Genomic DNA, 22,603 nt, shown 5'->3' with positions numbered 1-22,603 from the left:
CCTGGAATGCATTCAGTCTGGTATAATACAGTATTTACCCTCAAAGATTACAGTTAGAATTAATTCCTCTGGCTAAGTCCAAATCCACAATTGAGAAAACCATAGCCTGAAATAAAAGTATGTTCACACTCTTTCTCTAGTTCAAGCTCACCAATGTGTCTAGGATTGTAGAAGAGAAAGGTAACAAGAAATGAAAATAGGCATCCTAAGACCAAAAATAATACAAATTGAAAGGAAACGGAAAAAAAAAAATTACCAGACTAAGGCTGAGAAATTCAGGAATATAGTCTCTTAGATATTTATTGTAATCTCCAAAAAATAAAACAAGATAAACCCAAAGAACAAAAACCACTTTCTATACAGAATTCACATACAAACTTAATACCTAATAGAGCACATACAGTTTTTACACAATTTCAATAAAGAGAATTAAAACTTCACAATGTGAATACTTCGTAGCTTTAAACCCAGACAAGAGCTCCTGTGGACACATAAGAGTCACGATATTTGCTGTGCAGCAGTTAGTTTTCAACTAAATGTCACAATCACTATATGAAAGCACTAAGCTGTTACTGAATATTTTCTGAAGAAGAGCTCCATAGAACAGTCACTGAGGAGCCAGAAAGTGCCCGGTTACAAAAGTCTTTGTGCATTTCCCAAGATGCTCAGTGGGAAACGTAGAACTACAGAAAAATCTCTGGGCACGCATCTGTCTTTTTGACATTGGATTATACAATGTTTTGTGGTTTGATGCATGGGCAAAATGTCTAAATCAACTGTTCTTATGTGACTTTAAAGCAGTTGATGTTTTGTGGCAGAGTCTGGGGCTGCTCAGCACAGAGGAATATGTCGATGCGTAACTTGTCTTCCTCATGGGGACAAAAGCAAGAGGGCGCCAAACAGGGTAATCTGTTGGCTTTTACAAGGCCAGTTGGGTTCTCTGCGGAAAAGCAATGATATATAGCTGCCCCTTCTGCACATTTCCATTCACAGGGAACATAATGTGACCTTGCCCATGTATTGTCTGGAAAAATCTCATTATCTCATTCTTGCTGGGATCACATTCTTGAGTCTCACTCTTCTTAGAGTTCTCTCTACTCCTCTATCCTGCCATAATTTAGCATTCACATAATATCCTGGTATTTTTTTCCCTGTTCTTCAGTCAGTATGTAGGGGTAGGAACCATACATCTTCCCTGTTTAATTCCCACAGCACTAAGCACATGGTATTCAATAATTGTGATGACTAACGGAACATTTACATATGCTCTTAAATTATTCTAGTGTTGGCTCCCTGCTTACGTTCATCTTTTTTTTTTTTCCAATTTGGCACAAAGTCATCCCTAATCTCCCTGCTTCATCCACATTCACTTGACTTCTTCAGTTGGTTTGAGAGCTGAGTATAAATTTCACGCTATCACATTTAAAAATAGGGCCACACATCACTGGTGGGAACCCAAAGCCATTTAAGATTATTGGCACATCCTCACATGTCAATTTCAGGCAACTGCTGTAGAAAGAATGGAAGGTTTCATATGATGGACAGATGGCCAAGGTTATCTAAAACCAACTGTTTTTCATCACTTTTAGTGAACAAATCATAACTTTTCTTCCTACGGGTATCATCATTTATTTTGCTAACTAAGTGAAAAGGCAAAGTACAATATTAAAATGAGTGTTTTGCCTTAAAAATTAAATTGGCATATAGAAACTTAAGGTAGTTGATCTACTTCAAACCTCATGTAAAAAAAAATACAGTTTTTGTTAATCCAGCAACCAGGCCTAATTTTTTTTTTTAAATTTTTGCATCTCACTGAAATTCTAGGCCTCTAATTGTAAGATTAACCAAGGGGTTTGAGGATGAATATATGAATCTATGTTGAAATACCAAAGAAAATTAAGAATTCTGACTTTTGCTTCTCCTCTATCACCAGTGTGGACAATTGAGAATTGAAAGTGAGTAAAACATTAACTACAACCTAAAAAGACATCAATGTTTTAGAATTCCTGGGTTGACAGTGTTGAATTTGCAAACAAAATACAAAATCGAATAACAAAATATACACACAAATGCAAGAAAAATTCTTAGTACACAGAATATGTGATCAACATTTCTGAGAAGAATAAATATGACTTTACCTTATGTGCATATTTTTTCTTAGGTATCTAAATTAGCCTCTTATAAGAGGAAAATTCTGAATTTAAGAAGGGAATGCCTATATAAAATGAATGAACATCGATTCTGTCTTAAAAATAAAATCCACAATTCTAAAGCGCAAAATTGACATATATTTGCAGATACTAAATGTTTGGTTTTATAGGAAAAAAAGTACTTTAAAATAGGCACAGAGGAGTTTCACATGACACCAATAAGGTACTTACTGTATAAATTGCACCACTAGACAAATACAGCTACAAGAAATAATTTGAATAAGTTACACAGCCATCAAAGCATCTCACACATTCATTATAATTCACTCTTGCACGCTAGTTTATATACACTGAGTAAGTCATTAAATATTGCACTTATTGGCCCATGAACCCTCAATTATGAGGTGTTGAAAAATAGAAAACAAATCTATTTTTATAACATATTTCATGCAACATTTAAGACATTTCAGTTCCACAAACACCATTAAATAGTTGTACATTTGGACAGTCCAACGGTATCACATCACGTCTGACGACAACAATATATTAACAGGAATTACAGGAAGTTTTCATTTAGCACACATCCTAGGGATGATGAAACAATGCATGGAAAACCATCCTACTGATAGAGGAAACAATCCCCAGATTTCACTTTGATGAGGAATATGGAACCACTAGACAGATGTAAGTCATGCTCACGTCCCTGAAAGGCCAGGGGCCTGTATGGGTCACGTACCATCTGTGTCTTTAAGAACAGCATTCATGAACCTAAGCAATCCCTAGCCACAAACGTGAATATGGAAATATGGCCATTAAAAAAAAAGCCACAGCCAACTCTCAGTTGTCCACTAGGAAGGAAAGTATGAATACAGGTGAAGGAAATACACAGGTAAACCCCCAACTTCATTTCAGCAAATACTTACTGATTGAAACTCCACCAACAGTAGTGCTGATGGGGGGGAAGTGGTGGAATTTGAATCTCACATCCTATTCTCGGTCCTGTCAGTCAGTGAGAGGATAGTGCTTTAAAAAATGAAAAAAAAAACAAAACAAAACAAACAAACAAACAAACAAAAAAACACCAGGGAGTGGAAAAGAGAACCACAACTGGAAAGTTCAATTCCTTACCAGCTACATGCTCTGACAGAGGTTTGGAAATTATTTTTCTCTAGGATGTTGGCAAAACATATTTTTCTCTATTCTTACTGGAAATTATGTGCACAAACACACAAATCAGCGCAAAGAATCTATTGTGTAGACCTTTTTAAACAACATGTGAGTTACAGTTGGAACACAGCAGAAGCTCCCTTTTCCCTAGCACTGAGAAAGCACCATATATGAAAATTTCCCTTCATATAAAAGGTATCTGTATGTGTGTGTGTGTGCGTGTGTGTGTTGGAAGTGGCCTAAGTGTAAATATTTTAATCTACCAAAGGGAATTAGTTGTTTGGAGTGTCCAACATTTCTGTAAAGGTTTTTAAGAAAAAAAAACATTTACTTATGAAATGCTAATAATGCATACATATTATTTTAAATAAATATCCCAGACCTGTTTTTGCACCCTTAGGGGATACTGTATTTCTAGAATCTAGAGCCCTTTAAGTGCATCATAGGGAGAAAGAGGTTTTTTTTTTTTTCTGGTCATAAATTTCATCTTTGACCCAATTTGTCTTAATTCATTCCAGAATAGAAAACAGGTTTATGTTGCTTTGGTCAAAAATCACTTAAAATACAAAGCAATCCAGAAAACTGACCCTACCAGTTCAGCTTGTTGGAAAGGCTTCTTCATTTTACTGGTGCACTACTCAAGCACAAGTAGTATACACAAACAGGCAAAGCAAAGCAGTGCTGCAGAGGTTATATCTTCCAGGGGGGTGAATAGAAAGGCCACATGGGTCAAGTTGCTCACATGCTACCCTGACATAGCACTCTGAGTATACACACAAAGGAACAAAGAGTTTGAGTTACCAGTCATGCAAACTCTCTAACTTAAAGTTTCTTCAGACAGAAAGACCACTTCCTAAATATACCACACCAGAAATACCTGATTGAGAATTCTAATAGTATATGAAAACTATTCACAAACACTTTTTGGTCTCAAAGGGTTTTAGTCATGACTTGAAGATAAGATTTAGGTCACAGTTTTTCACATGCAGCTACTACCTCAGCCTTAAGATGGCTTGGTAGAGTCTGGATCCATTTTAAACATAGTCTGACAAGTGCCACATGGTCAACCGAGGATGGCATAAGACATACTCATTGTGCAATAAGACACACAGTGGACCAAGCCCATCAGGATGAACCTCTGATAACAGACTACCACATTCCAAAACTACTGTTGCTTTATGGAAGTTCATCTAATAGTGGAGTATTTTTACTTTAAAAAATATTTAATATGTGAAAGTCTATTTTCAGCATAGACTTGGTCAAAATTGGAGGTTTAAATTGGTCCCTGAAAAATGACCAGTGCGATCAACAAAAGGACTATAATGAATCTGGATCAGAGTTAAGTAGGTGAAAGATACATGCTCACCATGTGTTTGAGTGTCTTGTTGAAGTTAGGTTTTAGTTTTGTAGAATTTATCCTTCACGTTTATCATAATGATGCTGCAGTTTTCTGCTACAACTGAAGGCATCCTAGTTCCCTTGAGAAATAATAATCTTAGCACTTATTTACCAGGCAGCAAAGGGATACTGACTTGAGGTAAACCTCAGCAGGAATTAGAAGAACCTACAGCAAAGTTCACCAAGGCAGTAGAAGCTGTGCTGGAGAGGGGAGTGCAGCAGCAAAGAAGGGATGGACTGTCCTAACTCAATTGTTCTTAGGACCCCAAACATGGGATGCCACATTTAAACTGCCATCTTAGGACTTGAGAAATATCATGCACCTTCTTCATCCATTCATGTCCTCCGAAATGTAAATGCCCATCCACTTGGAGGACACCTATTTAGATGAAAAATTTTCCAGTCCAGGTTTGCACTTGAACTAAGAATGGAAAGGAATGTGCCAACATCAAAGCTCTTGGAAGCATTTGCTCAACAATCAAGGTTTGTTTCTCAAAGTAATGGCAGGGGTGAGGGTGAGAAGATGGGCACCAGAGAGACAGATTCATACTTGAAACACTAATTGAATTGTATCAAATACAACAAGATGGATGTTTTAAATGTACACACTATGTACTTTTTAAGGTATCTTGATCTTGTAAATACAAATTTAGGCCATTGTTAAAAACAATTTGTGGCTATTAAGCTTTTGTGAGGGATGGAGAGAATGTAAGAGGCTGAGTGTGTGTGTATTGTCAGCAAAAAGGTTAAACATTGCAATTAGTGTTAAAAATTTTAAGTAATATAGTTGAATCCTCCAGCATTACCTCTTATGACAAAAAATATTTAATTTTAAAACCAAAATCCGTTAGTAAAGTTAGGAATAGAGAATATTCTCTCTTCCTAATGCTTCATAGCATTGAGCTCTGTTACAATCCCCTCTGGAAACTTCCCATTGAAACTCACACCTGGGTGGGAGCTTCAGGACAGAGAATGAATTAGGAAAGTCCCACCTCAACTGAGTTTTAGAAAACAAAGTATCCACAATTCCTTGGCAATGACACTTGGGCATCCTGCTTCCCTGACTGCCATAAATTAGTCAAATTTTGAACTAATTAGTTCAAATTAGTCATGTCTAACATTGTGAAGTAGGCTCCTGACTTGGTCTTTTGGTCTTAGGGCCAATTTCAGTCAGTTACTCAGAGAAGGGGTTTACACAAAAGTAAAACTCAGCTCTTTACCTTCTACGTTTCTGACCCTGATTCTGCTCTCCCCTTTAAAATAATACATATAGCCAGGTCCTTGTAAAAGCCATGTGGACTTCATACTTAGGTCCCGGACATCTGTATATGTCTATGGGATGGGGCTGTGAGAGAGGCAAGTTTTCCTTGCCTTCTTGCTTGGTATTAGATTATACAACTGAACCTAACAGCTCTATCATTGAACATGGCCATGTTCTAGTCCAGGTTATAGAAATAGTGCACTATCATGCAAATAGGCTTCTGTAGCAAACAAATATGTTTTGATTGCCACTCCCCTTCTCTTTCCCTTCACTGTCATTTCTGGAATTCTTGAAGCTTGTTGGTGCATTAAAATCCAATAAGACATTCTTGTCTTTACTAAGCTGTGGCCTGCCATCTAGGGTGCCAAGGTGGAAATTTATTACCAATTAGTGGATCTGAAGCTCAAGGTGAGAAATGACACTGATAGGCTTAACACATCCCACAGGTATTCTGTAATTTTCACTTTCTTACTAATAATGTATATGACCTAGTTCTTTAGCTTGTAGACATTTATTATCCAATGGCAAATTTACCTATCAGTATCCTTGCTAAAAAGACTTGCACCCAATACTTCTACAGGAACTGTGCATGAAGAGAGGGGAAAAAAAAAAACTTGAACATAGCGACCAAAAGACGGGGAAAGTGACTCTACCTAATGAAACTGTCCTTCTACATCTGCCAATCTGTGCCTTCCTAACATCTAAACTGCAAATAATATTGGATGTGCTGAGGATGCCAATTTCCTTCTGGTGCCCAATGAAAAGAGCTGGTGAGATTTGTATGCTTGTTATTCCTATACGGAATGGGGATATGCATTAGAATTAGGAAGAACTGGATTGAAAAAGACTAGAGATAAACATGGTCTTTTCCTCAATCTTTGAACCATTGGGATATTGTTTAAATTACTTGTATTAGGTACAAGAATGTAGCTGAGGTGTGAACAGAAGGCACTGGTTTGGGAAGCAAGCCTCTATCCTGTCAGAAGAGGGGCTCTAACAAGCTTCAACTTGAGCTTGATTCTGAGCATTGGTGATGGTTTCAGAAAGTGGTGGTGATTTGTGTGTAATGGGGGGCAGTTATTAGGGAAATAGGGGTGAACTCAGTCCTTTGAGTGCTGCAGGTATTCCTACCTGTCTTGGTTAAAACAACTGTCATATCATGCCTTAACCAGATGCCTCTCAGGCTGTTGGTGCCCTCGACTATTCAGAATGTTGGGCACATGCAGTGGCAACAGTAACCCTGGGTTAGAGACATTGATTATTTAAACAACTAAATTAAGAGGATTGTTTAAATCTAGTTCCTATTAAATAATTCTTCTCACACTGGAACTAGATTTAATGTCTTAGAAAATTGGCGAGAGTTTCAAACACAGTACTTTAAGTTCTTTATAGTCAATGGTCTCCTCAGTTATTAATAACACTGAAAAACAGACACATTTCCTGAACGGTAAACTAACCAGACCCATGACGGTCTCCTGAGATCTCCTCTTGTCCACACACACAAACAATTCCTTGTTTATCATCCATACAAGTGAATTGCAAATTTGAACCCGTGGCACAAAAGTCAGTTGTAGTGAAATTACAGTCTGAGGTCCCAGCAGTAGCTTAATCTTGAGAAGAAATCTGAAACAAAAAAAGAGCCTACAAAGACAAGTAACAAATTACATGCAAATACCAGATGTTTATAGATGGATAGTCCTTACAAATTTGAGATCACATATTTGCCACATATTAACACAGGAAATCTCCCACGAATTGAATGCATGTATGAGCCACTGACATCAAAGATTTCCCTCAAATAATTATTAGGCAGTATAAATGAAGGTTAATCAACCATTTATAAATGCTGTTGGTTGGTGATGTGCCCCCCACCCCGCAGAACTGCCTTTGTGGGGACATTAACAACCACAGTTGGGCTGTGGTGGAGGAGGGGTTTCCTTGAGTCTTGTGTTCTGCTTTGCGGCAGTGATGGCCGGATCTGTCTCCAAACTCTCTGACATTTTGTCACAGATGATATCCACAAGACGCTCAAATGTCTGCTTGACATTAATGTTATCCTTGGCACTTGTTTCAAAAAATTCAAACCCTGGAGGAAACAAAGAGAAACACAGCTTGGTCATTTTACACTTCTATTGAAAACTAAATGGGACTTGATGTTTTTCGCTGGTTGATTGTGTGAGAGAGAAGAGGTGGGCCCAAGATGCAATTTGAACAAATGTTATCATCTTGCTATCAAATTCTTTTGTTCACGGCTGTGTTCCCATTTTATTTTTCCCTATTTCTTTTTTTTTTTTTGCTACTAGCACGGCTGAATGAACACCAACAAATCTCTTTGCAGAAGTTAGTAAGGGCAACGTCGAGGATCTGCCACAACATGTCCTTCCAACTCTCGGGCACCAGGTAGCTTCTTGAAAACTTCTCTAAGATGGATGTTATTTGGCATATTTTCTTGTCCCATTTCAGATTCTATCAAAGCTTTTAACTTACATGTTTTCCTTAATCTGCAATAGGGGCTACCAAACATCACCAGGGTCTGGTCTGACTCTTTCTGTGTCTGCCCTGCTGGGGCCCCAGGAAAGGAGGGAGGGTGGGCTTTTGGTAAATTTTCAGCATCTAACTGGACACAAGGTGGCACTAAGGAGTCACTGGATTTACCTTAAATGTGCTTCAACCTCCTTTCAGAAATTTTTGTGTCCTCTTAGCCCTTCACTGCTTTGTATACCATTGCATCTATTGGTGCTGATTTTCCTAGGGCTTCTGTCATCTATCAGCAGCAGCAGCAGTACTGACCTCTGGGAAAGGACCTGATACATTCCCAAAGAGATGCCAGAATAGCCAGGAAATACAAAAAAAGGTGGTGGCAGTTGGACACTTCTACCGATGTGTCACTGTACCTGGGCAGAAGCAGCCATAGTTGGCTGTTCTGTACACAATCTTAACACTCTATTGTTTGCCTTCACATTCCAGGGGCTCAGCTTGCCAGTTAGTTGCCATGACAACCTCCCCAGTCCATTCAGGGGACTTTGATTTAGGATGTATTGGGCTGGACACAAAAATGCTTTTCTAATCCATTCTGAATTTTACGCCCTATAAATCCTTCTGCTTACATCTGGCCCTATCTCAAAGGAGCCACATGGATTCAGAATGATTAAATCATTTGATTTCATCTCCGCTCCTGAGACCAAAGGAGGAAAAAAATAGACTAATATTTTACATCCATGTCTAAACACTTTAATAACCCAGAATACTTTTGAAAAGTAATACTGAAAGATAAAAAGCAATTCTCTGGAAAAACTTGTAATTTAGTTATGATACTATGGAGTTAAATGACTATTTTTGAGCTTGAATTTCACTCATTATGTATTGTAAAGATACAATGTGATAATTGTAGGATTGGATTTAGAGGAGCATGAGGAAGAACAGTATGGATCTAAACAATGTGTTTATTGCCAAGATGTAGGACTATATGCATCCTACTGGGGATTTTCCCAGTGCTAAGTAAGGATGCTAAGATTCCACTGAACTTAGAGAAAAAAATCCCATAATTTGGCACAAAGGTTTTATGGACAGATTGAGTTCTCTCATGCTAATACTTAGTTTCCTTAAATAGTGGCATTTGGGAATGCACTGGACTTGAAAGTCTCATAAAACAGTCATCTGTGTAAGCTTTTGTCACATGTGATTCCTTTAATCTGGGCTTTGAGACACACCCTGATGCTGGTTTACAACTTGAGGTTAGTAAAATGAACCTAAATCCCAAGAGCCAGAATTCTCTCAGGGGCTTGACCAGGAAAATAACACCATATTACAACAGTCTTCTATAGAAGAGGGTGCCAGGGTATGGTGAGTGGTAGATGCATTATCAGAAGATGGGAAATCTAGCCTCACCATCAAGTCATGTTTTTGTCAGGTTACTTTTGACATTTGCCTTACTTAGTTACAGAGCTCAAAGGCTCAGAGTCACAAGGCTCAAAGGAGAAAATATAAAGTGCCAAGTGAACCCAACCCTGCTATGATAATAGTATTAATTAAATATTTGAATGGTTATCATATAACCGGTCCTATTCAAAGAACTTGATATATTGTACCTCCTTTCTTCCGTGAAGTAGGTGCTAGTATTGAAATAATTTCCTGGTAAGGAAACAGGCACAAAATTATCCGGTTCTTTGCCGAAACATTTATTTGCCCAGTTTATAATGGTAAAACTGGCTTTGAACTACTAACCTGGACACTCTCTTGCAACTATTTGGTTTCAGCTGAAATAACCATACTCTAGTTAATTTTCTAATTTTTTCAATAGTGAAAGCTTATAGTGTAGACTGTGAAACAACTATCATAATGATTGGTACTCTGATACATTGTGCTACATCAGACCGATGGAGGTGGCATCAGACATAATCTGAGGCATACCTCAGAGATCTTGTCGGTTCAATTCCAGACCACCTCGCTAAAGTGAACATTGCAATAGGGCAATCCAGATGAATTTTTTGGTTTCCCAGTGTATTTGAGTTTATGTGCCAAAAATGTACATAATTCAAAAATACTTTAAAATTTCTAACCATCTGAGCTTTCAGTGAGTATTAATCTTTGTGCTGGTGGAGGGTCTTGCTTCGATGTTGATGGATGCTGATGGTGTGGGTGGCTGGCAAGACAACAATGAAGTTTGCAGCAAAGATGGATTCTTGCTTTCACCAACAGCAGTGCATTGCTGTTGGATAACATTTTATGCAGAGAACTTACTTCAAAATTAGAATCCATTCTCTCAATGTTGTCATTTTCCATGCCCACATCTATAAGGGGAATCACTATCTATGGAAGGTATAACCTTATAATATAGAAAGCTTGAAAGTAGCATTGATTCTTTGACGTTGTGTAAGCAGGCATGAAAACATAACATAGGTAGGTATAACAGGAGAGACGGCTCAGAAACAAATCCAGGCATCTATGGCCAATTAATTGAAATAGTCCCACTAGTTTGCTTTTGAAGTCAGATTTTTAAATTCTTTTTTAATCCTTATTTATTTTTGAGAGAGAGAGAGACAAACAGAGCATGAGCAAGGGAAGGGCAGAGAGAGAGACACAGAATCCGAAGCAGGCTCTGAGCCGTCAACACAGAGCCCAACATGGGGCTCGAATTCATGAACCGCGAGATCATGACATGAGCCAAAGTCAGACACCTAACTGACTGAGCCACCCAGGTGCCCCTGAAGTCCGATTTTTAAACCAAAAAGCTTCTGCATAGTGAAGGAAAGCATCAACACAATTGGAAACCAACAAAATTAAGAAAATATGTGCAAATCATAAATGTGACAAAGGATTATCTAAAATGTATAAACAACTCCTACAACTGAGTAGCCAAAAAAAAAAATCTGATTAAAAAGTGGGCAAGAGGATCATAATAGACCTGTTTCTAAAGAAGACCTATAGATGGCAAACAGGTAAATGAAAAGGGAACACGTGTTGGGCCGTATTAGTCATTAGAAAAATGCAAAACAAAGCAACAGTAAGATAGTCATTTTGAAAGGTGAGAAGAGAGAATCTTAAAAAGAAGTTCTGGTAAATAAGTCCAGAAAAGAGAATGCTTATGCACCATTGATGTGAACTGGTGCAGCCACTCTGGAAAACAGAGCTTCCTCAAAAAATTAAAAATTAAAAATAGAATTGCCGGGTCATATGGTAATTCTAAGTGTCAATTGATAAATGGAAAAAGAAAATGGGGTCTATATATATATATACAGTGGAATATTATTTAACATTCAAAATGAAATCTTGCCATTTGTGTCAACAAGGATAGACCTTGTGGGCATTATAGTAAGTGAATTAAATCTGATGGAGAAAGAAATACCATATGATCTCACTTACATGTAGAATCTAAAACAACAATAGAAAAACAAACTATCAGACACAAAGAACAGATGAGTGGTTGCCAGACATGGGGAGGATTAGAGGTGCATGAAACATCCCATTAGAAAGTAAAGTCAAGCATTCACTATCTTTAAACACCACTGATGGGAATGTATAATGATCCAGGTTTTTGGAAATACTCTGGAAGTCTTAACTTGTTAAACATAGTTACAGTATGACCCAGCAATTCTACCACTAGGTATATACCTGGAAGAAATAAAAACAAGTCTATATAAAAAGTTGTATACAAATGTTTACAGCCACAACTTCTAATAACAAAAGAAACCAGCCCTAGTGTCTCATTCACTAATGGATCATCAAAGTGTAGTATATCCATATAATGGGTTATCATTCAATCATAGAAAGTTTTTCTTGAAAACATTATGCTAAATAAGTATACATAAAGGACTACCATTGTATGAATGCATTTATACGAAATGTTCAAAACTGGCAAATCTATAGAGACAGAAAATAGGTTAGTGGTGACCTAGGGCTGGCATGGCAAGTTGAGGAAAGAGAGAATGAATGCTAATGGCTGTGGGGTTTCTTTCTGGGGTGATGAAAATGTTTCAGTTTGATTACAGTAAAGTTGTACAACTCAGAATACACTAAGCCCCAGTGAATTGTACACTCTAAATGGGTCAATTTCATGAGGTAGGAATTACATTTCAATTATGCTTTTATACATATTTTTAAAATATGTGTTAAATCAGTGAAAATGTATAATGGCCATAAGAAATCTCTATCGAAATGTTTCCCATGCCCACCACTCTAGGTCCTAGAGAAATTTTCTTTTATAGGCAACAATGTATTAGTACATGTCAATGGCTATACCATGTTGTAAAATGTCATTTGTTTTCAAAAGATGTTCTGGGAAATTGAGTCTCTTTCTCCACCCCCAGGAAAATCCTAACCACTATTTGGGGCACTTGGACGGTCTTCAACTTCACTTTGAAAGAATAATCAGAATTGCTATCATTTTTATAGAGGGTAAGCAGTTCCTACAACCATACTGCAATAATCATTTTCATCTCATTATTAAAAGTCTATGATTTGTGCTCAGTTTTCTATTCTCAAATTCCTAATAAGACCTTTGATTTCCAGATTCTAATGGCAGTTCTGTGGAACTAGATGAACCAGCGTGGAAAAAAAGGTCATTTTGCTGCCAGCTGGGTGACATTAGGGCCAAAACTCTGGATTTCTGAGCAGCACAATGAGCTGGCAAGTGAGCTCTTTTAAAGACACAATTCAGGAGGAGCAATCAATAAGAATTTGAATATACTTGCCTCAAGAAGTGCTGGAGAAAGCCTTCCAAAGCTGAAGAGAACCGGAACTAAGCCAAAGATTCATATTGCTACAATAAGTAGTCAAATATTCTAGTCCGAGTCCTCATCATTAGCCAGGCCTGACCAGATGGTAGCTTTCTCCTGCTTCATCTGGATTCTTATTATATGGAAGGGTTATTGTATGGCCTTCACAAATCATGGTGGATGTAGAAAAAGTTTGGTGCCTGCCTTTCCTACTCCTGACAGGAGTTTAACATTATCTGTAGGTGAGAGAAGCTCAGCTTTAGCAGTACAAAGGGTAGTGCTACAACTACAGTAGCCCATGCTAGATTTCATTCCTTTTGTGAAGAAAATCTACTTTATTAACTAACTCTACTGACACCCCCTCCTAGAAAGCACCAAAGTTAGTCAATAAGGTCGACAAGCCTGTCCATCCCTCCTCTAGTGAAGTGCCTTGATCCAAGGCACTTCCAAGTTTCCTCGAGATATGGCTGTGTATTACATTTGGCTACCAAACTGCTAAAAATTACATTTTGACCCAACTTAAAATTCTTATTTCTAGAGTGTCATCACTAAGATGGCAACATAGGTTATTCTTTGCTGCTCCTTCACAAGAACTAACAATTATTCATAGACAAGACACCTTTCGAGAATCCTAAAAGAAAGGGAAGAGGATGAACAGAGACCAACACACATAGCTAAAGAGAGAAAAACATGGTCACAGATAAAACACATTAAACTTAAGGGGTGTCTGGGGGACTCGGGCGTCTGACTTCAGCTCAGGTCATGATCTCATGGCTTGTGAATTTAAGCCCTGTGTTGGACTCTGTGCTGACAGCTCAGAGCCTGATTCAGATTGCGTCTCCATCTCTCTCTGCCCCTCTCCATCTCGTTCTCTCTCTCAAAAATAAACATTAAAAATAATTTAAAATAGTAAGAGAGACAAGGAAGATGTATAAATATTCTATTACAAAAGGGTCACTCCAGGAAGGTGTAACCATTGTAAATATTTATGCATCTAACATCAGAGCATCTAAATACATATAGCAAAACAGAGCTAAATGGAGAAATAATACGAGAATAGTTGGGGTCATTGATACTCTATTCTCAACAATGGATAGTTCTGCCAAACAGAGCAGATTAGAACACTACAGAATAAATAGATCTTAACAGCAGAATATTATTCTTCACAAGCACACATGATATATTTTCTATTTTAGAGCATATGTTAAGCCACAAAATGAGACCTAGCAAATTCAAGAAGACTGAAATCATATCAAATATCTTCTCTCACCACAATAGTATAAAGTAGAAACTAGTAACAAGAAGAATACTAGAAAAGTCATGAATACATGGAAATTAAACTGAACATAAAGGATAAAAGAAGAAGTTAAAGTGGAAGTAACAAGGCATCTTAAGACAACCAAAAATAAAAACACACCATATCAAAACTTAAGGGATGTACTAAAAGTAGTCATAAAGGGAAATTCATTGCAGTAAATGCACACATTGAGAAATAAGAAAACTTCCAAGTGAAACCAAGCCCCAGGTTAGCAATAAAGATTAGAACAGAAATAGAGAACAAGAAAACAATAGAAAAAGTTAACAAAATTAAAAACTTCCTCTTTTAAAAGAAGCAAAATTGACAACTCTTTAACCAAGGATAAAGCACCCAAATCAAAAACAGTGTAATGAAGACATTACAGCTTCTACCACAAAAATACAAAGAATGTTAATAAAGTGAGCAACTATATGCCAACAAACTGGACAATGTAGAAGGAATTCTTTGGAACATGCAAACTACCAAGTCTAAATCAGGAAGGACCTGCACACACCAACTCCTAGAAAGGAAATGAGTTTTTCTTCATTGGAATCAGTAATCAAAAATATGCCAATACAGGATGGCTTCTCTGGTGAGTTTTACAAAACATTTGAAGAGTTAAGAGCAATCCTCCTCAAACTCTACAAAAAAAATGAGAAAGAGGGAACACTCCCAAAGTTATTTTATGAGGCCAGCATTACTTTAATACAAAAGCACAAGAAGGACACAACAACAAAAGGAAACTACAGGCCAATATCCCTCTAGTATATACATGCAAAATTCTCAATAAAATAGCAAATGTATTCAGCTCAACATTAAAATAATCATTGACCATGATAAAATAGTATATATCCCTGAGATATGAGAATGGTTCAACAAAATTAATATATTAACACAATGAAAGAAAAAAAAATAGGATGATCTCAAAAGATGCAGAAAAAACATTAGACAAAATTGAACACCCTTTCATGATAACACATTGATACGCTGAGGTACATTCCTTCCTGTATCTAAAGGCCACATAAGCCCACAGCTAACATCATACTCAATGGTGAAAGACTGAAAGCCTTTATTTTGAGATCAGGAACAAGAAAATTGTTTCCACTCTCACCAATCGTATTCAACATAGTACCTCAAGTTCTAGACACAGCAATCAGACCAGAAGAAAATCCTGACTCCACCAAAACTGTTAGATTTAAATTCAGTAAACAATGAAAACTCAGTAGTGTTCTATATAGGAATAAATTATCTGAGAAATAAAATGATCTAATTTACAATAGCATCAGAAACAATAAAACACATAAGAAATTTAAGGAAGTGTAAGAGCTCTCTTCTAAGAAAATGATGAAACAAATCAAAGGAAACACAAAGTAAAAGTATCCTATGTTCATTAATTTTAAAAACATTGCTAGAATGTCAATATTACCAAAAGCAATCTATAGATTCAGTACAGGATAGATTCAGTATAGGATTCCAGTGGCATTTTTTACAGAGGTGGAAAAATGATTCTAAAATTTATATGTAATCACAAAAAATCCTGAATAAGCAAAGTCAACCTGAGAATAAAGAACAAAGCAGAAAACAGCACAATGATTTCAAATTATACTATAAAGCTATTATCTTCAAAACAGTATGTTTCTCACATAAAAACAGTCACAGAGAAGCTCTTTAAAACACAAATATAATCAATTAGTATTTGACAAGGGAGCCAATACTCCATGGAGAAAAGACTGGAAAATGTACTATCTTATACCACTCACAAAAATTAATTTGAAATGGATGAATGACTTAATTATAAGACCTCAAACTGTAAACCTCTTAGAGAAAACATGGGGGAAAAGTTCTTGACATGGGTCTCAGCAATGATTTTTTGGATATGACACCTACAGCACAAGCAACCTAAGCAAGAACAAACAAAACATCAAACTAAAAAGTTTCTGCACAACTAACAATGAACAAAATGAAAATCCAATCTATCAAATGGGAAAAAATATGTTTATAAATCGTATCTGATAGGGGGCTAATACACAAAATATACAAAGAACTCAAGTTCAAAAGCAACAAGACAATCTGATTAAAAGGTAGAGAACAACTCAAAAAGATATTTGTTTGAAGAAGATATATGAGTGCCAACTGATACAAGAAATTATGCTCAACATCATCAATCACTATGGAAATGCAAATGAATTCCACAGTGAGGTATCCCCTCACACCTGTTAGAGTCGGTAGATCAGAAAGATAAGAATTAACAAATGCTGGTTAGAATGTGGATAAAAAGGAACCCTTGTACACTGTTATTGTTGGTGGGAATGCAAATGAGTGCAGCCATATGGAAAACAATATGGGGGTTCTCTCCAAAATTAGAATTACTACATGATCCAGCAATTTCATTTCTAGATATTTTTTTGAAGAAAACAAAAACACTAATTTGAAAATATGGATATACCTCCATGTTTATTGCAGCATTATTTACAATAGCCAACACATGGAACAACCTAATTATCCATCTGTGGATCATGGATAAAGAAGTGGTGGTGGTGGTGTGTGTGTGTGTGTGTAATATTATCCAACCATCAGCAATAAAGAAATCCTGCCATTTGAGGCAACATGGCTGGACCTTGAAGACGTGATGCTATGGGAGGAGTTACAAAGACAGGAAAGTAGGGAGACCCCGGGCTTTCCTCGATCCTCAAACACAGTGGTATTGAGGTCAGATCATTTGAAACACCTAGGATATCGACTTGCAGAGTGGCAGAAGAATTTCCACAGTTGGAGTGAGATAGCATGGTATCTGTGAAGTGTGTGGAAGTGAATTAGAGAAGAGAAAAATGGCGGTGCTGTGGAGGGGTAGGGATCCCCTGCCATAGACAGACAAAAGGCAGAGAAAGAAGGGTTGAGAACAGTGGCATTTAGTTTCCAGGAGAGGAAAACCTCTCTGGACCATGGACTGGGGACAAAAAGTACTGGGTGTTACAGGGTATTTTTTGCAAATAGTGTTTAGAGATCAAGCTCTCAGGTTTTGTAAGTACTTGGCTTTCCTTGGAGTGGAGCTGTGGTGCTCCTGGGGTAGGGGGAGCTGGCTCCAGGGTACATAGTGTGGTGTAGAGATCTCTAGGTGTATTGGGAGAGAACATTCCCCTTCCTGGAGTATTTTTGGAACAGGGTGTATTGCCTCTCCAAGGACAAAAGACCATGTAATCACCAGCGAAATGCCTTTCATCACCAGGGAGACAGAGATGCACCCAGAGGGAATATAAAATTTGCTTCTTTTAGCGGTGCTACACCAAACATTCTTCACACCACGCAAGTCTGGGACTGGTTTTCTGGAACAAAGGATTTCAGACACAGCATGGAGAGTCTCTACTCTGGAGTATGTGGGTAGATCCTTGCAGTGCTGGGTCCTTTAAGACTTTGGGTTTTGAATCCCAGTCACATGTCCAAAAAAAAATGCAGGAGAGTTGTGGCACAGGGTGAGCTGACTGTCCATGCTATTGAGTGAGGGCTCCCTGAATAGCGGGGGTGTGAGATACCCAGTAGGGATGAGAGATGGAGGTGGTGCCATTCCCCCCACCCATGCCAACATGGTGGGACTTCAGAGAGCAATACAGCAACCCCTAGCAGAGGCAGAACCCATATATACCAAACCGAACCCCTCTGTGCCTGGCAATTGCTTATTTACTAGGGCAAGACAGACTCTGAGTCAACACAGCAGGCCTCTCCTCCAGAAGATCAGCATAGCCAGCACCTGGGATACATTAAGTATACTAAAAGTCGAGTGGTTCACAACACCTGCATCTGTTCTGGTAGGAATAGGCTTACTTTTTTTTCCTTTTGGAATCAGGCTCATAGTTTCTTGGGTTTTGCATTTCCCTTTTTTTTTTTTTTTTGATCAGACATTTCCCTCCTTTTTCCAGGCTTATTTCAACAAAAAAATCAAAGCACACCTAGTTAAAGATCCAAATACTCTCCACTGCAAACAAGGATGAACTCTGCAAATGACTGACCAGTGGCAAAGAGCAGACAATATGCAAGAACAGAGTGCATACAGCCTACACCAGAAACATTCTGAGAAGTGCCAGTCCTTAGAGAATGTATGACCCCTTTTAAATATAGCATTACTCTCAGGTGCAGGAAACATAACATTATTTTAAAACAAGCAAAAGACAGAAACTTAGCCAAAAGGACAAGAGAAGGAATTCTCCCCAAAAGAAGGTTGAGAAAATGTCACAGCCAGGGACTTGCTCAAAACAGATATAAGCACTATATCTGAACAAGAATTCAGAATAGCAGTCAAATGACCATTGGTTGGGCTTGAAAACAGCACAGAAGACGTGTGAAGAATCCTTGCTGCAGAGTTCAAAGATCTAAAAACAAATCAGGAAAGTTGAATCAACCACAAGAAAAAAAAAAAAAAAGGGAAAGCCCTCAAATACTTGGGGGTTAAAGAACATCCTAGTAAAGAATGAAAGGGTTCACCAGGAAATTAAAGAAAATATTAAAAAATACATGCAAGCCAATGAAAATGAAAACACAACAGTCCAAAACATTTGCTATGCAGCAAAGGCAGTCCTAAGAGGAAAGTACATAGCACTTCAGACCTATCTCAAGAAGCAAAAAAGGTCCCAAATACGCAACTTAACCTTACACCTAAAGGAGCAGCAAATAAAGGAGCAGCAAATAAAACCTAAAGCTAGCAGAAGAAGGGAAATAGTAAAGATCAGAGCAGAAATAAATAATATATAAACAACAAAAACCAGTAGAAGAGATCAATGAAACTAAATGCTGGTTCTTTTAAAGAACCAAAAAAAAAAAAAAAAAAATTGATCAACTCCCAGCAAGACTTATCAAAAAGAAAGGAGGAAAACCCAAATAGATAAAATGATGAATGAAAGAGGACAGATCACAGTAATATCACAAAAATGCAAACACTTATAAAACTATGGGCAAACTGAAAGAAATAGACAAATTCTTCGGCACTCACACACTACTAAAACTGAAATGAGAAGAGAGAAAATTTGAACAGGCCCATAACCAGCAAAGAAATTAAATCAGTCATCAAAAAAATCTCCTAACAGAAGTCCTGGACCAGATGGCTTCCCAAGGGGAATTCTACCAGACATTTAAAGAAGAATTAGTATTTACTCTTCACAAACTGTTCCAAAAAATAAAAATGGAAGAAAAGCTTCTAAACTCACTCTATGAAGCCAGCATTACCTAATTCCAAAACCAGACAAAGACTCCACTAAAAAGGACAATTATAGGCCAATATCTATGATGAACCTGGAAATGGAAAATTCTCAACAAGGTACTAGTAAATCAAATTCAACAGTATATTAAAAGAATTAATCAAGTGGGATTTATTCCTGGGCTGCAGGACTAGTTAAGTATTCACAAATCAACGTGATAGACCACGTTACTTAAAAAAAAAAAAAAAAGAAAAGAAAAGAAAAAAAGGATAAAAACCATATGATTCTCTCAATAGACACACAAAAACAGCATTGACAAAACAGAGCATCCTTTCTTGATAAAAACCCTCAACAAAGTAGGGATAGACACAACATTCCTCAACATCATAAAGGCCATATATGAAAGGTCCACAGCTAATATCCTCAGTGGGGAAAGACTGAGAGATTTACCCCTAAGGTAAGGAACACGACAAGGATGTCCACTCTCACCACTGTTGTTCAACATAGGACTAAAAGTCCCATACTCAGCAATCAGACAACAAAGAGAAATAAAAGGCATCCAAATTGGCAAAGAGGAAGTCAAACTTTCATTTTTTTGCAGATGATATGATATTCTACATGGAAAACCAAAAGAGTCCATCAAAAAAACTGATAGAACTGATAAGTGAATTCAGCAAAGTTGCAGGATATAAAAGTAACATACAGAAAATGGTTGCGTTTCTATACACCAATAATGAAGCAGCAGAAATATCAAGGAATTGATCCTATTTACAATTGCACCAAAAACCGTAAGATACCTAGCAATAAACCTAGGGGAGGTAAGGGATCTATAGGTGAACTACAGAAAGCTTATAAAGAAACCTGAAGAAGACACAAACAAATGGGGAAATATTCCATGCTCATGGATTGTAAGAATAAATATTGTTAAAATGTCTGTACTACCCAAAGAAATCTACATATTCACTATAATTCCTATCAAAAAAAAAAAAAAAAACAAACACCAGCATTCTTCACAGAGCTGGAGCAAACAATCCTAAAATTTGTATGGAAACAGAAAAGATGGTGAATAGCTAAAATAATGTTGAAAAAAGGAGACCAAAGCTGGAGGCATCACAATTCTGGACTTTAAGCTATATTACAAAGCTGTAATCATCAAGGGAGTATGGTACAAAAACATAGATCAATGGAACAGAACAGTGAACCCAGAAATGGATCCACAAATATATGGCCAACCAATCTTCGACAAACCAGGAAAGAGTACCCAATGGAAAAAATACAGCCTCTTTGGCAAATTTTGCTGGAAAAACAGGACAGCGACATGCAGCATTATGAAACTGGACCACTTTCTTACACCATATACAAAAAAAATTCAGAATGGATGTAAGACCTAAATATGAGGTAGGAAACCATCAACATCTTATATGAAGGAGAAGACAGGCAGCAAACTTTTTGACCTCGGCCACAGCAACTTCTTACTAGACACGTCTCCAGTGACAAGGAAAATAAAAATGAACTATTGGGACCTTGTCAAGATAAAAAGCTTCTACACAGTGAAGGAAACAGTCAACAAAACTAAAAGGCAACTGATGAAATGGGAGAAGTATTTGCAAATGACATACCAGATAAAGGGTTAGTATCCAAAATCTATAAAGAACTTATCAGACTCAACACCCAAAAAAACAAGTAATCCAGGCAAGAAATGGGCAAAAGACATGAATAGACACTTCTCCAAAGAAGACATCCAGATGGCCAAATGACACATGAAAAAATGCTCAACATCACTCATCATCAGGGAAATACAAATCAAAACCACAATGAGATACTACATCACTCCTGTTATAATGGTTAAAAATGAACAACTCAGGAAACAACAGATGTTGGCAAGAATGCAAAGAAAGGGGAGCCCTTTTCACTGTTGGTAGGAATATAAACTGGTACAGCCACTCTGGAAAACAGTATGGAAGTTCCTCATAAAATTAAAAATAGAACTACAGTATGACCCAGAAATTGCACTACTAGGTATTTACCCAAAATCCTAATTCGAAGGGACACGTGCACCTTAATGTTTATAGCAGGGCTATCAACAATAGCCAAATTATGAAAGAGCCCACTGTTCATCAACAGATGAATGGATAAAGATGTGGTATACACACACACACACACACACACACACACACACACAATGGAATACTACTCAGCAATCAAAAGGAATAAAATCTTGCCATTTATAACAATGTGGATGGCACTAGAGTGTATTATGCTGAGAGAAATATGTCAGGGAGAAAAAGACAATATATGATTTAACTCATATGTGGAGTTTAATAAACACAGCAGATGAACACAGGGGAAAGGAAGGAAAAATAAGATAAAAACAGAGAGGAAATCAAACCATAAGAGACTCTTAAATACAGAGAACAAACTGAGGGTTGCTGGAGGGAGAGGTGAGTGGGGGAAAGGGTTAAATGGGTGATGGGCATTAAGAAGGGCACTTGTTGGGGGTGCCTGGGTGGCTCAGTCAGTTAAGCCTCCGACTTCAGCTCAGGTCACGATCTCACGGTCCGTGAGTTCGAGCCCCGCGTCGGGCTCTGGGCTAATGGCTCAGAGCCTGGAGCCTGCTTCTGATTCTGTGTCTCCCTCTCTCTCTGCCCCTCCCCCATTCATGCTCTGTCTCTCTCTGTCTCAAAAATAAATAAACGTTAAAAAAAAAAAATTAAAAAAAAAAAAAAAAAAAGAAGGGCACTTGTTGGGATGAGCATTGGGTGTTACATACAAATGGTGAATCACTGGGTTCTACTCCTGAAACCAATACTATACTGTATGTTAAGTAACTTGTCTTTAAATAAATATATAATTCAATAAAAGACATAATGCTTAATGAAAAAAAATTCTGTATGATCTCACTTATATGTACAATTTGAAACAAAAACTCA

General features: G+C 37.4%; 1 protein-coding gene and 1 long non-coding RNA gene across 4 annotated transcripts in view; one reads left to right on the top strand and one right to left on the bottom strand.

Moving 5' to 3' along the window:
- Positions 1-274: 274 nt before the first annotated feature.
- The window catches only part of RAB3C (RAB3C, member RAS oncogene family), a 307,888-nt gene continuing 285,559 nt past the window's right edge, over positions 275-22,603 (bottom strand). For all 3 annotated transcript variants that reach the window (XM_045061019.1, XM_011282948.4, XM_006927740.5), the window contains exon 5: positions 275-8,062. In XM_045061019.1, the coding sequence (XP_044916954.1) occupies positions 7,875-8,062 (188 nt within the window). In that variant the 3' untranslated portion in view covers positions 275-7,874. The remainder of the gene's footprint in view (positions 8,063-22,603) is intronic.
- LOC109501471 lies at positions 6,608-13,259 on the top strand. The gene is made up of 4 exons (XR_002159547.3): positions 6,608-6,746; positions 8,280-8,376; positions 12,783-12,870; positions 12,985-13,259. It is a non-coding gene; the product is annotated as an uncharacterized LOC109501471 (long non-coding RNA).

Source organism: Felis catus, chromosome A1 (assembly GCF_018350175.1).
Source record: "Felis catus isolate Fca126 chromosome A1, F.catus_Fca126_mat1.0, whole genome shotgun sequence".
NCBI classification, from domain to species: Eukaryota; Metazoa; Chordata; class Mammalia; order Carnivora; family Felidae; genus Felis; species Felis catus.
Note: the sequence above shows the minus strand (reverse complement) of the source record. Positions and strands in the feature narration are given on the sequence as shown.